At 47.6% G+C, this 15460-nt stretch overlaps 1 protein-coding gene across 9 annotated transcripts in view; it reads left to right on the top strand.

Moving 5' to 3' along the window:
* dlg1 (discs large 1) overlaps positions 1-15460 on the top strand; it is a 764145-nt gene that overhangs the window by 144420 nt on the left and 604265 nt on the right. The window contains exon 1 of one of the 9 annotated variants that reach the window (XM_065447303.1): positions 12765-12821. The exons of the other annotated variants lie outside the window; for them this stretch is intronic. Coding sequence (XP_065303375.1) covers positions 12780-12821 — 42 coding nt within the window. The 5' untranslated portion in view covers positions 12765-12779. Of the gene's footprint in view, positions 1-12764; positions 12822-15460 lie in introns of those variants that run through there. 9 annotated transcript variants of the gene reach the window in all.

Below are 15460 nucleotides of genomic sequence, written 5' to 3'. Positions count from 1 at the left end.
CCTTAGCTTCGGCTTCTTGTCTCAAGCGCTGGACGTCAGCGAAACTTCGTATATGGACGAGCTGCACTTTTGTAAAAGAAGGGGGCTCTCTGCCGCATTGCGGAAAGCAGCGTGTAGTTAGCGCGTAACTGAAATGAGGTGGGCTAATTTGTCTACATCAGCATTAAAGGTGGCACCGCAGCGTCTTCGCGATTTCACATTTAGGTATGGCTATTCTGGTTGCATTACAATTATTTAATTAATCGCTAATAATTAATTCGTTATACATTATAGGTAATTTTATCAAGAGCTTCTCACTGCTTAGTTATCTTCTTATGACGTCCCTTGCTGCTGCGTTTTGTTCGGAGTCTCAAGCGTGCGCTTTATCTTTCGCGTTCAGGGTCCCAGATTGGCGATGTTTCAAGTTCATCACGTGTGCGTAGTGAATGCAGTAAATGCTACACGGTTCGCGCAAGAATGTGACAAACAACTACAATAACAAGAACGTGAGGCTCACTGATCGTCGCTTCTGTTTTCACTGCATCACGTTGAAGCGCCGAGCCGATGGAAATCCACAGCAAATGAAAACGAGAAAGGCCGTCAGCGCTGCAGCCCCGCCAGCAATCTGGCAAACGAGCGTTTTTTACTCGTAATGCACGAGGGACAAATTGAGTCGCCAGTAGCTTACAAAGCAATTGGGCAGCTCGCATGCTAGTTCACTTTTTATTTCGGAAGGCAGTCGGTCCGCCGCGAGGAAATCGCGGCGCTCTTTGTCGCTCTAATTGCGTGTCCTCCTAATCCCTCCCTAAACTTGCGTCGTTGTCTTAATTGACCTTCGGCCCTCCGCGCTTGAGAATCAGCGAAACGTTCCCTCTTGCGCTCGGGAACACGCTTGTCCCTTCACGTGGCGCCATCTGTTGGAAAAGCAGCGAGGCAGGCGCCGCTCGCGTAGCACGCGCTTCCGCCAGTGGCGTTGTGCATCTACGGTGTGTAAAGCCCCTCAACGGTGTGGTTCCTCGACGCCATGCCCGACGGCGACGCTGCTAACCAATGCACTTTTATCATAAACACACACGCACGTGCGCACTTACGCCCGTGTGTAGCCATTGGAGAGTTGAGCCGTGATGACTAATCACGCAAGGGCAAGATAACGATTCGCATTTCTGAACCGTTATAAGATTGCAGATGCCGCTGCATCACTTCCAGCAATCCTTCACTTCGCCGCCTTCTACTCCGCTGCATTGGAACCTGTGAAGATGCTCGCCCTAACTGCTTAGGCAGTTATTCTGCTTTCTAACAACCGGTAATTGGGGGAAAAAAAAACAATTTGCCTTTGGTAGACACTCTCAACGAACGAACTTGCTTTCTTTCCCCAGGTTCCAAATCAGTCCTTTCAGAGCAGAGTTACGGCGGGTTAATGCGAGCATGGGCGTGGTATCATTTCTAACCCCTTTTCCTTATTTTTCCTTATATTTCCTTATAACCCCTTTTCCTTCATTTTCTGCAACCTGACGTAGTAGTCGAGGGGCTTGGTGGAATTCCATGCCCTGAACGCCACCATAGCCGCAACATCCTGTGTTCATCAGCGTTTCATGCGTGTACCAAATAATATAAAAATCTCTCTCTCTCTCTCTGATCGTGCGATCTCCTCACGAACTTTACATTTCGTTTTGTTTAGAAATGATAAAATATTCCATATTGGGTTCGCTGTTTCTAAGGACACATTTTTTTTTTTATCGAATTCGATTCGCAAATTTTGCTGTTCGAACACTTCTAGTTAATGCGGAACAGTGATTTAAAGAAACATGGTTAGCTTGACGCTATCAATCCGCCCGTCATCTCCGACCACAGGCGCGGCGACGCCGCTGAGCCCGTCTACATATTGAGCGGTTCCGCGCCGAAATATTTTAAAACGCCTCCAGCGTCTGCGCGTCATGGAGAGCCAGGAGAGCGAGGCCAACGCCCTCTCGAGGCGCCCTAAGGAGAGCAGACAGGGAGCGCCATGCGCCGGAGTCGACTGCAAGCACAGCGCGATCTCTGTGCGGGAGCTTGCCGCTGGTCGGCGCTGTTGCGGCAGCGTGTTCCGGCTGGGCTGCAGAAGTTGCACTCGTCCGTGTGCGGTCTTTACAGCACCGGCCTCTGCTTATTCAGACCGTATCTTTCATCTCTATTACACATTATTTTGATTACAACACGTGAAAATAGGCAGCGCTGGTTAGGCCCATTCCCATATGCTTGTAGTGGGCATAATAAACTATGTAATTACCAGCACCATATTGCGTTTACAAAGCAAGAAAGTACAGAAGAAATAAATTTCTGCTGAGATAATATAAATAAACTCGAGAAAACAGGAAGCGGGAATCAGAATAAGGCAATACATAAAAAGAAAAGAAAAAAGAAATGCGTGATAATGCAGTTAGCGTAGCCTACAACATAATGCTACATACTCTGCAAGTACAAAAGAGGAAAATACAATTATGAGATATTAAAAATTATGTTATACACGCCAATGACAGTTATAGTGGATAAAAATACTTTTAAAAATAGTATGCAAAGTAACCTTGAGCGAAGCAATGACGTCTGCGAGCCTTCAAGTTTGGCCGCTTTTCTATAGCAGTGCTCTTCGATATTTGTTTGTTTCTTTTACGTGACGTGGTATCTCGTTCCAGACCTTCACTCCCGTACGTTGTAATCAGTGGATGACAACAAAAGAATACAATCGGTCGGAATGAACCCTCAATTATGCCAAAGATACGCTTTCCGCATGTTTCTTTCCCGGTTGAGCAAACATTCTAGTTAATGTCCACCATTGCCGTTCCTCCTTACCACCTCTCTCTAGGGGCGCAACGTTTGTGCAGAAATCGCTCACCGAACTCGCTAATCCTTCTCTGCTTTTGAACTCATTGCATGCGTTCGTGCGGCTTCGTGAATGAGTCGCACTGAGTGTTGCTGTAAAGTTAGATTCTCTGCTTGTTCTCCTGATTCGTTCTCCTCACCTTTGATGGCTTTCTCTTTATTTATTTATTTCATTTCCTTTTCGTTTCTTTTATATTTCTGAAACCTTTTTCATTTTGGACGGCACATATTTGCTGGCTACTTCACGCACTGTTTCGCGCGAAGCTGTTGTACTTTTTTTTTTTTCGTAACGACTCTTGAGTGTAACTGTGTTGTGCTAACGCGACACTCTTGACCCGAGAGGAATCGTGGAGCGACGGTTCGCCACCATGCATGCAATTCGAGATAGGTGGCGTGTTGGCATGTGTTGCCGCAACAAGCAGCAGTGTAGCGAACGAGATCGACGTTATGCGCATTGTAGAGAAGAACTTGTATTATAATACATGTCGGTTTTCTCTATGAGAGCTTGCTCCTGTCGCAGTAAATGAATGAAGAACCGCCGGAGGAATCGCTAAACCTCTCATTTTTTTTTTTGCATTATGTGAACATTTCAGCACCGTAGCTTAGATAGCCGTATAGGTAGGTTGTTACACTGGCGCTTTCAAGAACGACTGCGGCAAGCCTCTAAAATAAACTGTTTACATATGCAGGGTGTAAAGATTGCCTGTAGTAGATAGTACCATTCTAGCCCTTGATCTTAATTACCCGAGAGACGGCCGTTACTTCTACGAGAAATCAAATGTTCAATTGAATTAACTCACATAATTACGCTAAATAACATTTTAATTAAATACTTTACGCGACATATTCTAATCTGCGAATTATAGCCGCTGAGTTCGCACGGTGTATCCACTTCGAAAGAATCATCTGGACAGCACCAGTTCCGATATATTAATTTTCGATGTGTCCGACGAAATGCATTGGCGTTCCATTTACTTTTTTAAGAAGCAGCTGTTTTATGCATTGAAGCACAAAAGTAACTGGCACACCAATGCATTTCGACGGAAACTTTAAAAATTAATATCTCGGAACTGGGGCTGTCTAGAGAATTCGTTCTAAGTGGATACGCCGTGCGCACTCAGCGGCTATAAATCGTAGATTTAAATATGTGCCTTAATGTAGTTAATTAAATATTAATTAGTGTAATTAAGATAATTATTCAATATTTTGATTTTTCATAGAAGTAATGGCTGCCTCATCAAGTAATGTAAATTTCGATCAAGGGCTAGAATTCTGCTATCAGCCATAAGGCAATCTTTACAAAAATTTGGTGCAGCTAATGAAGACACCCTGTATATATGTACAAGGGCGCATCAGATAGTCCTTGCCCCTATTTTTTATTAGCCAGAATAAGGTACATAAAGGTAATAACAAATATACGTACTATTCTGTGCACCTTACGCTAATTTTTCACATAGTCCCCATGTCCCCACACCGGTTCAGACATTTGTCCCATCGCAGCACTGCATTTGAAGTGCCCCTGGGCCTTGTTGTCAGTCAGCCACCCACGCGGCCTCCTGGAACGCTCATTGCCATGCAAGTCTTCACGGCCTTTTGCGAACTTACAACACCAGCACCTCACACTTCTCAAAGTGAAACACGTTTCCCCATAGGTGGGCTGCATTTCCCCGTAGATTTCGAACGGCGTTCGTCCTTGCTCCACAGAAAACGAATCACACTTCGTTACTCGTATACGCCGCGTACCTGTGAAGCACAACAGCCATTTTGAAAGGCAAATGAGGCCGGGCCAGTCCAGAAAGGTCCACCGCTAAGAATGGTTTTGTTGACTTCGCATTTACAGCCGTTATCTGGCTTTAAAAAAAAAGAAGAAATAGCAGCAAAGACTTTCTGATCATATATATGTAATCAGAAAGTTTTCTAGCAGGTCAGGTATATTGCACTCCAAGAAGCACTGAACCGATTCGACTTATATACGCGAAGCTTATTGACTCCCTTCGCGGCCGTGCACAGCTCTCTATTCAGCCGTCCAACTTCCCGACTCTCGCCGGCGACTTGGCCCAATTCCAGGAAGCAGATAACTGCTCAGTCAAACGATTCAGCGAGACATCGCCCTGTCGTAATATTCTAGTTTTTTTTTTCTCTTTTCTTTCTGGTGTGGGTTGCGCATTTCGCTCAAAGGACGGCAGTGCATTGGGGAGCTCCGGCTTTTGCAACGTCCGCGACCCCCTCCCCCCTGGCGAGTTCCGCCGACAAGCAGTATTAAGGAGCCGTTTACGTGGGCGAACAATGCGGCCCGAGAAAGAGAACGGCAGAAAAGAAGCTCTGCAGGGGCGCCGTATAAGCTGCGCAGCTGCTGTCATCGGTGCGCGGTGGTCGCCGCGGGAAACCCATCTGGCGGCGTTCGTTTGTCCTACGCTAATGACGGCGGGGAAAAAAAAAAGAATAGAACTCTTCACTTATGGCTTCTCTGTATACGCTTCTCATAGTCAATGCCCCGCAGGATATTTCGTCACGACCTCGCCTGGCGGTCTTCATTTTGTCCTCCTCTTCTTCTTCTTCGTCCGTTTCGAAGTTTGCACTGGCGAAGCACGGTTCCACCGCGTTTGGGCCCGCGGACAGCCTGTCTCAGTAGTTACTTCTAGACTCGTCGTGTTCCTCGCAGAGGGAGGGAGGGAGGGGGGGAAATAGTGCTCCTAATGTGAGTTCGCTTATCTGTGTGCGCTTTGAGTGAGTTTGGGAAGCCGTCTGTGGAAAGTCGGATGTCATCCGGAGAGATTGGGGCGTTGCGATGCGTCAGGCGTGGCATCCATCCGTGCGGGATAGCGAGCGGCGGCCATTTATTCGGCAGCTTGGGGACACCCTATATAGTACGGATGTGTTCGCGGACACAGCTTCTTCTTCTTCTTTCTTTTTTTTAAATAAAATGGGTGCCTGAGTATAGAGCGATGGACCAGTACAAATTGCTTCGGAGTTAGATCGGACGGGCCGATCTCTGGTTTGGGATCGAAAAATGCGACGCTCGGCTCATGGACGGGACGACGCTAAATGACCCGTCACGCCTATTTGTGGAGCCGATGTTTTGTTATGTTAACCGATAGAGCTTTGCGGCAATAAACTTGGGTGGGAGAGGTCTTGTTTATGCTAGACAAACTTGCCACAGCGGTATGCTTTAAAAGATGTGTATATCCGACTGATTTCTCTAACTGAAATACTTGTTATGGCCCGAGAGTGGCATCCTGTGAGAACCACGCGGCCAGTTTTATTGTTTTGGCCGCTCACGCGGTCGTTCATGGTTCGATATCGACCCGAGTTCAGGGCGAAATTTTCATCAACGGCGAAGCTTATACTTGGCCGAAAAACTTTGCCGGTTCCCTTTTTGAGAGTTCTGCTACGTTTTCGTGGATTCCATTGTTTTTTCCTCGCTTTATTTTATTGCGGCAGCTATTATATGGACACTCCAAGCGAATTTTCGCCGTCTTCGTCGCCGCCGGTGTCGTGGCAGGGCTCTGCATATATTTAGGTATATGTATTCCATTTGCCTATCCATGCCGTATATACAGGGTATATTGCTACAGTATTGACTCACTGAAGTTGTTCATACCGAGTCTCACGTTCTTGACCGAAATTATTCATCAGAATTTCGAGAATGGCAGCCCACAAACAAATATCATGGAAACATAACATTTGCAGCGCGAGCCTTCTATCTTAAATGTTCTCAGACTATTAAATAATAAAAGTGCGAAACAATATCAGTGCTCAAATCTGATAGGGATGTAATTTTTCTGGCGTGGCTCCTTGGGGTGGGTGAGGGGGCAGCGTAGTGGCGCATGTGCAGTGTCATTACAGTCCCTACACTGCGTTTCAGCGCTTTTAAGGGTGCCAGAAGCTTTGGCGCGCGCGCGCGCGCGCGCACGCACCCCCCCCCCCCACACACACACACACTCACACTCACACTCACACTCACACACACACACACACACACACACTCACACTCACACTCACACTAACTCGATAGCGTTAAGGTTTTAGAAAAAGTTTATTTCAACAAAACACGATACGAACACCGAGTCACAATGACGGGACAATTCTACCAGGACGATAACATATACTAAGTACGAAGCATTGTATACATGGCACGTTTTGAAAGAAGTGTCCGAGCCCACACTCACTAACAAATAACCACATAGACCCACGGAAACGCACAGCTACACATAGAATAATTGTGACATTACACAAAATGATGTTCAATATATACAGTGTACACAGTGGTTATGTACAATGATGATGTGACTTAGTTTTGTAGCGATGCTACGAGATGTTTATGTACAAAGATGACCATGCATACGACAGCACAAGGAAATCACGGGCGCCTACATAGATGTATATTCAGTGAATACTTCTGACGGCCTGGCTACAAGAACTAGGCTTGTCGAAAATTAAGCCACACGCGTCCATCGGCCACTGACAGGAAACGGCTTGACCACTGTCGAAGGATATCCTCATCCCCAAGAAAGAAGAACTCTGACAGAAACGACAGCAGCTCAAAGTAGAGCCTCTCCAGAAGTGAAAACTGACCGCGGTGACGATGTCCCGCGGCAACTGCCTCGCACCGGTTGTGTGTTTAGAAAAAGTTTATTTTTACAAGAGACGATACGAACACTGAGTCACAATCACGGCACAATTCCACCAGAACGACAACCTATACAAAAAAACGAAGCATTGTACACACCGGTTAGCCCGTGTCGCAGAAAATACGGTGTCGGCATCGGACGTCGTTTTGGCGAAAATATTTTCGAACCACCCATGCCCATGAGGCCCTCCATGTGACGCAAGAAATTTACTGAAATTGAATTTTTCAAGCTTAAATACGTGGAAAAATCGTAAACTATGACTTCCACACAATCTACAGATATGATAGCTCTTGGATTGTAATTTGACTATACGAGAAAACATAATTATGTTATGCGAAAACTCAAAGAAACCCCTTTTCCAGTGTTTCTACTGTTCATAAACCAGCCGCGGCGTCCGCCATTATGCGCGCCGGCGCGCGGGTGTCTCGGGGGCCACGGAGCGGCGCCCCCGGTTCCTTGCAATACCTCCAGCTGGCGCTCGCCTCCGTCGCATCGCGGCCCACGCAACAGGCGCCGTTTCTGCCACAAAGTCCGCCTTCGTGCATAGCGTTCGCCGCCAGCGTTTCCCGGTAAACATTACGGTTACATACGCTCCAGTTGCCGGGTAGCGTGAGAAGCAGTCGGGGATCTTAGAATGCTGTCGCGTTTCACTCTTAAAGGCGAAGCCTAAGCGTCCTCCAAATTTTTAACAACACTGTGCGAGATGTCCAAGCGCAACCCTAAACTTTGCTATCCCACTCACTGCTTCGGCCACCGGGGCAAACTACCTTTGCTTTTTTTCTTCTTTGTCTCTCTGGCATTATTACGCCGTTCTGTCGTTCTTTGTGAGGGAGTGTTTTCCGTATTTTTGTTTATTTTATTGTTATTTTTTTGTTCCCTTTCCGAGGTTGATTAAAATTAATGCAACGTAGCCCACCCCCCTCCCCGTTCCCGGTTACAACAGCTAGGTGGAATGATTTCCGCCGCTGTTGGCTCGAGTCATTTTTGGCGTAATCCCTTCGTCCGCAAGCGCGTTGTCGTTTTCGCGGTCAGGTTTCCATTCCGCGAAATGATTGTATTGCTTCACGGGGGGATTGGCCGCCCCGTGCGCGCTCTTTGTTTGATGGTATCGACAAAACCGGTTCGTTTTTCCCTCTGCATGGAGTACACTGCAGTGTGCCAATGACAGAAAGAAATAAAATAAAGGAAAACAGAGGGAGGGGGGAAGGGAAAGACGAAATGTTACCGAATTATGGCGAATTGTGGGCAGATTGAGCAGAGGACACAAGCCAGCTTTGAGGCTTTCAGAGTTAGACACTTTTAGCTCATGTAGGGCGTTTCGAAATGTTTCGAGAGTGGCAGTACAGGACATGGAGAAAGCGTGCGGTCGGGATTTTGTGCGCGTTCGTGTTCTGACGCCTATACGTTATATAGTCTCGACTTTAGCTCGGGCGGCATTTATTGGGCATTCCGTGCGTATATAACTGACCCCTTTGAACAGAAAGGCGACGGAAGTTTATTAAATTCCAGCATCCATGCTGGTTTTTTTTGTTGTTGTATTTATTGTTTTGCGCGACATATTTTAATTGTTTTTGTAGCAGTGGGTTTGCCGACAGCGGTTGTGGTTTAGAAGCCGCGATGCGAGTTTGCCTGTAGTGCACGCAAGTGCGCTTTAACCAAGCAGATAGATGGTCGAGGTTCGTTGTAACTCCTTACTCGCGTGGGTCTAGCTGGACGCAGTTGCTGCTGTTGCAAGCGTGTTTTCCCAAGTTACGGCGTTAGGAGCCCTTTGTGTTTGAGAATTTTCGCAACCCTGTAACGTACGTCGGAACCCTGTGTGAAATTATTAGTTGGAGTGTACTTTATAGCGACACCCAAAGGCTACCGCGACGTGCCGATAACCGACGCCTGCGCGTGTGAAAAATCTGCGAGGGCGGCCCGAATTACTTTTGTGTGAAAAGAAAAAAAATGTAAAAGAACGCATAACACACCTCGGCGTCCTGTAGAGAACTGCGAATTTGGTATTTTGCAGTGAAAATACTAATGATTTTAGCCTGCATGCGCTTCTCCAACGCTGGGCGTACACACTTCTCATTGCCCACAGGCGCTTGCTATGCGTTTTCGGTTGCCTCGTGTGCCTCGCAACCCTGTAACGTACGTCGGAACCCTGTGTGAAATTATTAGTTGGAGTGTACTTTATAGCGACACCCAAAGGCTACCGCGACGTGCCGATAACCGACGCCTGCGCGTGTGAAAAATCCGCGAGGGCGGCCCGAATTACTTTTGTGTGAAAAGAAAAAAAAAAGAACGCATAACACACCTCGGCGTCCTGTAGAGAACTGCGAATTTGGTATTTTGCAGTGAAAATACTAATGATTTTAGCCTGCGTGCGCTTCTCCAACGCTGGGCGTACACACTTCTCATTGCTCAGAGGCGCTTGCTATGCGTTTTCGTTGCCTCGTAAACCGCCTCAAGAGATCACCTAGCTTGGAATGGGCATGTACAGGAGCCTCGGGGTCTTCCGCGTCGTCCACATTTTCCGACTGCTGTGGTGCAACGGTGACGAGCACGGGGACACCTTCGTTATCTGAGGCCTCCGTTGTGGCCTCGTCTGCGTCGGCATCGGCACAAAGACAGTTTTCCAGGCTCAAGTCTGCAACCTCCTCGATCCAGCTGGCGAAGCTCTTCTCAGGAACCGGACGCTGTCTCCTCGTGATCCTGTTGGAGATTCCCAGAGCCCGACGCATCAGCTTCGGCAGTTGTTTCTTCGAATCAGGCATGTGTGAAGCAGTTGACGATCGTTGAGTGCGTTGTTAGCATCCACGATGCTGCCACTATTTTGATCGCCATATAGAAACGTCGATCTTAATCTCCCGCTTCAGCTCCAAGTTAAGCAGCAGCTTGCCGATCACTACGCGCTAGGCGCACCTCGTTAAAAACTTCGTTAAATCGGGCTGGGTGGCAAAGTTAGTTTAGTCAATTCGGGTTGATGACAATATTGAGCCTTATGTGTATCTGACGGGGAATGAGAGTTTCTTCGTTAGATCGGGAACTTCTTAAAATCGGGTTTCGTTCGAGTTTATTCATTCATTCATTAAAGCGAGGCGAAACAGGAACCTACCTACCTACTAGCCGCAAAGCGCCTAGAATGGGGCAGACAATGCTTCTCATGAAGAAAATGTATAGCACTTACAAATTGTTAATTGCGTGAGGACGAACACAACGCGCGCAGAGGCGACGGACAGCCGTTCTTGTTTGCTCGTGCGCACACAAATATTTCTGCCTCGTGCTAAGTACTCGATCAGCAAGTAGTGTTTCCCGTACCATATACCGTGCGTGTGAAATGATTTGGCGGACATTCGCTATGAGCCGACTCAACACATTTGGGCCAGGACGTTCCGGTGCTAATAATCGGTTCACGGTGGCGCGCTTTTGAATGTTGCACTTTACTTCTCGCGGGGGCGTAGGTGTCCGCGCTCGAGATCACGTCTCAACGTCGCGACATTTGCTTCGGCCCGCGGCGCTGCAAGGCGGCGTTATCTCATTCTTCTCCTTACGGAGCACTTCATACGCACACGCGCACGGCGTTTGAAGGAATTCTTGTACTGTTTAGCCAGGATTAAGCAAAAGGGGGGAAAAAATAAGGAAAGAAAACCCTAATAATACTGACAAACCAGAGAAACAGTCATGCCAATGCTGCTGGAAAATTCTAGCGATGATGAAGCATCGTAAGTGGAAAATAGAAACGCGCAGATCACTGTACTATACCATACTAGGCCGACACTAAAAAACGTCAATTGCTTGAAGGAACCTCGGTTTATCTCTGGGACATTTGACATTTTCATGATGCGACATGGCATGACATTGACATAACGTGACATTTGACACGACATTTCCGACTGTTATTATTAATCTTATTATTATTTCTTTTGTAAATGAATATTGCAGGCCCCGAAACCCCACGAATGAAGATACTGAAAATCCTCGGAGTGTCCTAACTAATTTAATATTGTAACTTGATTCCGTGAATTAGCTCCTTATTCAGTGAAAGGTAATGCGTATTTGGACAATCTGAAACTCTCTAAGCATCAAGGAGCATCGTATTCGAAAACAGATGAAGATTCAACGTGATGAAAGAGGATCGGAAAGATCGGAATGGAATGGGGAAAGAGGATCGCGCGGGAGTAGCGGGAAATCCGTGATAACATATTTCGTTCGGGTGATAAGCAGTGCCTTGCCGACCAAAAATTGAGAGTGTGGGTGTAGGAATAAATCAGTCGACATTGACCTTTGTGCCTGCGGTTTCATATATCTGAAGCTTCGTGATATAGGTAATGCGAGACGAGTGGAAGGCTCATTGTAGTATTCGCCTGTTGTGAGCTTGGTACAGCTTTCGAAATTTACTCCGAATTTGGGTTGAATCAGAGTTGGAAAAAAACACTGTCATTGTCTACAGACGCGACCGTTATTTGATGCGAACCAAAATGGCTCGAGGATTCGGGCTTTACCTCGATTTTACCCTTTGCAACAACGAGGGATTCTAAGGTGCTGTAGATCGACTCCTACTATCCTTGCTTGAGTTGTGAAGGCGCCATCGGCGCTGGACTTGTGGCACGGTATACATGGCATACGTGGTATACATAGATAATGGCATGGTAAACATCTTCGAATATTTTGGACTCGCTGCTTCATCTTGGCGCGTCTGAACAGTGTGCCGCCTTGGGTCATGCAAATATAGGCGCGATATTTCGTTCAACGGAAGGGACATGTCAGTGAGAAAAATAATGGACGGCTATATAAATCTCTCTCTCTCTCTCTCTCTCACGCACGCACGCACGCACGCACGCAAAAAGATGTTTATGTTTTCTGAGATACTATCGTACGCAAAACGTTGCGCAGCGGGTCCGCGTTCACATGACTGGAATTTTCCGGCCGCAGGAGGGAACAAACATAAAAGGAAGGATGCGGGTATAGCGGCGGGTGTGCCCGCGTTAACGGCCTTGCCCCCCAGGGATTCAGTTGTCAGCCACAAGCGTGTCGCGCGTCCGCATACTCAGTGGCATACGTACAGCGCGCATGCCAAGAATGCTGTGATGCGAGTCCGCTCGGTTCGCAAACACGCACGCACGCGAAAGAGAGAGAGCGAGAGAGAGCCAGTCGTTTTCGCGGGGAGAGAGAGAGAGAGAGGCATGGGGCATTTGGCTCTGTAATGCCCCGTTGAGGGAATGGAGTTTCAGCGAATCGCTTGCCCACCCGACTAGCTTCTTCGTTGCCTCATCACCCTACCTCCTCCCTACGTGTTCCGTGGCGAGTTTGGATCTTGGTGGGCGGGTTATGGTGTCTCGTGGGACTGGCCAATTACTGCGCGCGAAGAAGGTAGGCTCTCTCTCTCTCTCTTTTTTTGTGTGTGTGTGCTGTGGCTCCGTTATGTGCTTACGCGGTGCGATGAGATGGGATTGCGTCGGTGCAGTTGGGCCTTGAAGAGGGGGAGGGTGGGCGGGAGCTTACTGCGGAGGATGGGAACGGCTGTTGGTTCGGAATGGGTGCCGACGAGTTCTCCCGATTGGCTGTCGATGGGCCTACTCGTTCGTATTGTATTGCATCGAGGCGAGAAAGTCTGCGGCATTCGCGTGCGCCTTTTACTTGCGGACACGAACGTGCGAGGTCTCGTGCGAGCTTCTTCGTGCGTGCGCCGATTGAGCTACGAAAGCCGCCATAACCAGAGTGGGAGATTACTTTTCCTGTAGTACTTTTTTTTTATGGTAGTGAATTTTATAACCCCTCGCGAACTATGTGTCCTTCTGCAGCGTGAACATAAACTTGCGCTTTCGCTCTCGGAAGCTGAGCACGTTTCCCCTGTAGCGGAGCCCTAGAAGAAACGAGGTCGCGCCTGCGGGTCGGGAATGGTAGTCGCGACGTGTTTACGTCGCACACGTATGCAACAGAGGCGCTTAGCGTTAGTCTCAGTCGCGACGTGTTTGCATGGCCTGAGATTTCTTGCCAGTTGCGCCAGTTGTGGGACGTTCTTGTTGCCTTCGATTTCGAGAGTCGTTCTTTCGAGAATGCACTGTTAAATGTGCTGCCGGTAGTATCACTCCCAAGACCGTTATGCGGGCAATATGGACTAGGCACAGGAGTTATTGGTTTAGTGAGCGGTCTTAGGAAGCCAGTGAAGTTATTGTGAAGCAGGTGGCGTTTTCGCCTGCTCATCGTGATCATCGCCCTACGAACACCCGTTGTGCATCGGGCAACAATTTCGTTTTCGTAAGAGGGATTTCGCTGACATTGTTGCAAAAAAGGTTTATGTTGTGTTCAGTAGTGGTGGTCGCCCAACACCGACTAAGTCATCAAAGAGAGAGAGAGAGAGAGAGAGAGAGAGAGAGAGAAATACCGCTAGGAGGTTAACCACGTTTCGCCTGGTTTGCTACCCAGCACTACCGGAGAAGGAGGAAGCGGGCAGAAAAAAGAAGAAAAGAAAAACGAAGAAAAGAAAATAAATACGGAGAAGGAAAGGAATCGCAGACGATGTTCGCAAACACGCAACAGTGTTCATCGCGCAATCAAAAGCGGTCGCAGAGCCCAGTCGTCTTCAAAAACTCCAGCAATGTTGTCACGGGCCCCTGTGCGGAAACTGTTCTAATCCATGGTCCCGATATAATTATTTTTTTTTTGTACGCTATGTCGTTCAGTCGCTGCGTAAGGTTTGTATTTGCCGCGTTCAACACTAGTGATGGTGACGAAATGGTAGAGCATACCCTCATTTATTAATAATGGAAGTCATCACACTTGGTGAACTGTGACGAATATAGAGGGTCTGCATCGATGACCTCTTTTATTTTCGTGGTGTCTTGTAGCAAAGTGTAGTTTTGAGCAGTTGAAGGCCTCATTTAACGTTACTGGTCCGTGGTCGAAGTTGCCGAAAATTTATTGTGAAAGCGAATCTGGAGCTTTACGGCGCTGGTGTGATTGTGACCAGGGTAGTGTCTGTTTTCGTTTGTGAAGACAAAGGAGTCAACGACAGCACCTTCCTCTCGAGTATATCACACTGCGGCACACCGTGTATCTTAAAGTGTCCCCGAAACACTTTTTGAACGTAGTAAGAAAACGTTGCCTATCTGTCGTATAGAGGCCGTTGTGAACATGTGAGCTAAGTATTACTGCACTGCATGCAGCTGAAAATTCGCAATCTCGTGTCAAAAGCACGAAGCGCTTCCGCAATGCCGTCATGCAGCGTCATCGAAAGAAGCAGGACCCACCAACGCTACTGGCTGATTTCGCTATCGCGAGACCATTCTCTGTAGCGTATAATTGCTAATTTTCCATTAAATAAATGAAACATGTATGTATCTGCGATCTCAAAAAGACAAAAATAATTTCATCTTTGCACTGCGCGTAGCTGCGTCTGCTCCACGTGGCCTCCGAGATAACAGTGACGCGCTGCGTAGCGTAACCCACAGCGATCGCTACGGGTTATACCGCGACGAGCACTTTCGCCGCCACGACACTCAACTTTTGGCCGAGTCTTTGCCCCCTTGGCTTCTCCCCTGTGTAGCTTCCAGTGCGCTAGCGGAGACGAAAAGTGAGGAAAAGCCGGGTATCGGTGCGGTAGCTTTACTTATAGTTGAAAGATTCGAAAAAAAAATATATACAGTATGAGCTTTATGAGACGACGTCCTTCTAAGAGCGAGGTGATTCTATGATTCGTTAGAAAAGTGTTTCAGGGCATCTTTAAGAATGCTGCAATAATTTTGTCCGAAATCAAATGCGCAAACTTAATTGTAGGCTTTGTTGACGTGGACCCGCCGTGGTTGCTCAATGGCTGTGGTGTTAGGCTGCTGAGCACGAGGTCGCGGGATCGAATCCCGGCCACGGCGGCCGCATTTCGATGGGGGCGAAAACACCCGCTTACTTATATTTAGGTGCACGTTAAAGAAACCCCGGTGGTCGAAATTTCCGGAGCCCTCCACTACGGCGTACCTCATAATCAAAAACTGGTTTTGGCACGTAAAATCCCA

Source organism: Dermacentor albipictus, chromosome 1, assembly GCF_038994185.2.
Source record: "Dermacentor albipictus isolate Rhodes 1998 colony chromosome 1, USDA_Dalb.pri_finalv2, whole genome shotgun sequence".
In the NCBI taxonomy this organism is placed as follows: Eukaryota; Metazoa; Arthropoda; class Arachnida; order Ixodida; family Ixodidae; genus Dermacentor; species Dermacentor albipictus.
Note: the sequence above shows the minus strand (reverse complement) of the source record. Positions and strands in the feature narration are given on the sequence as shown.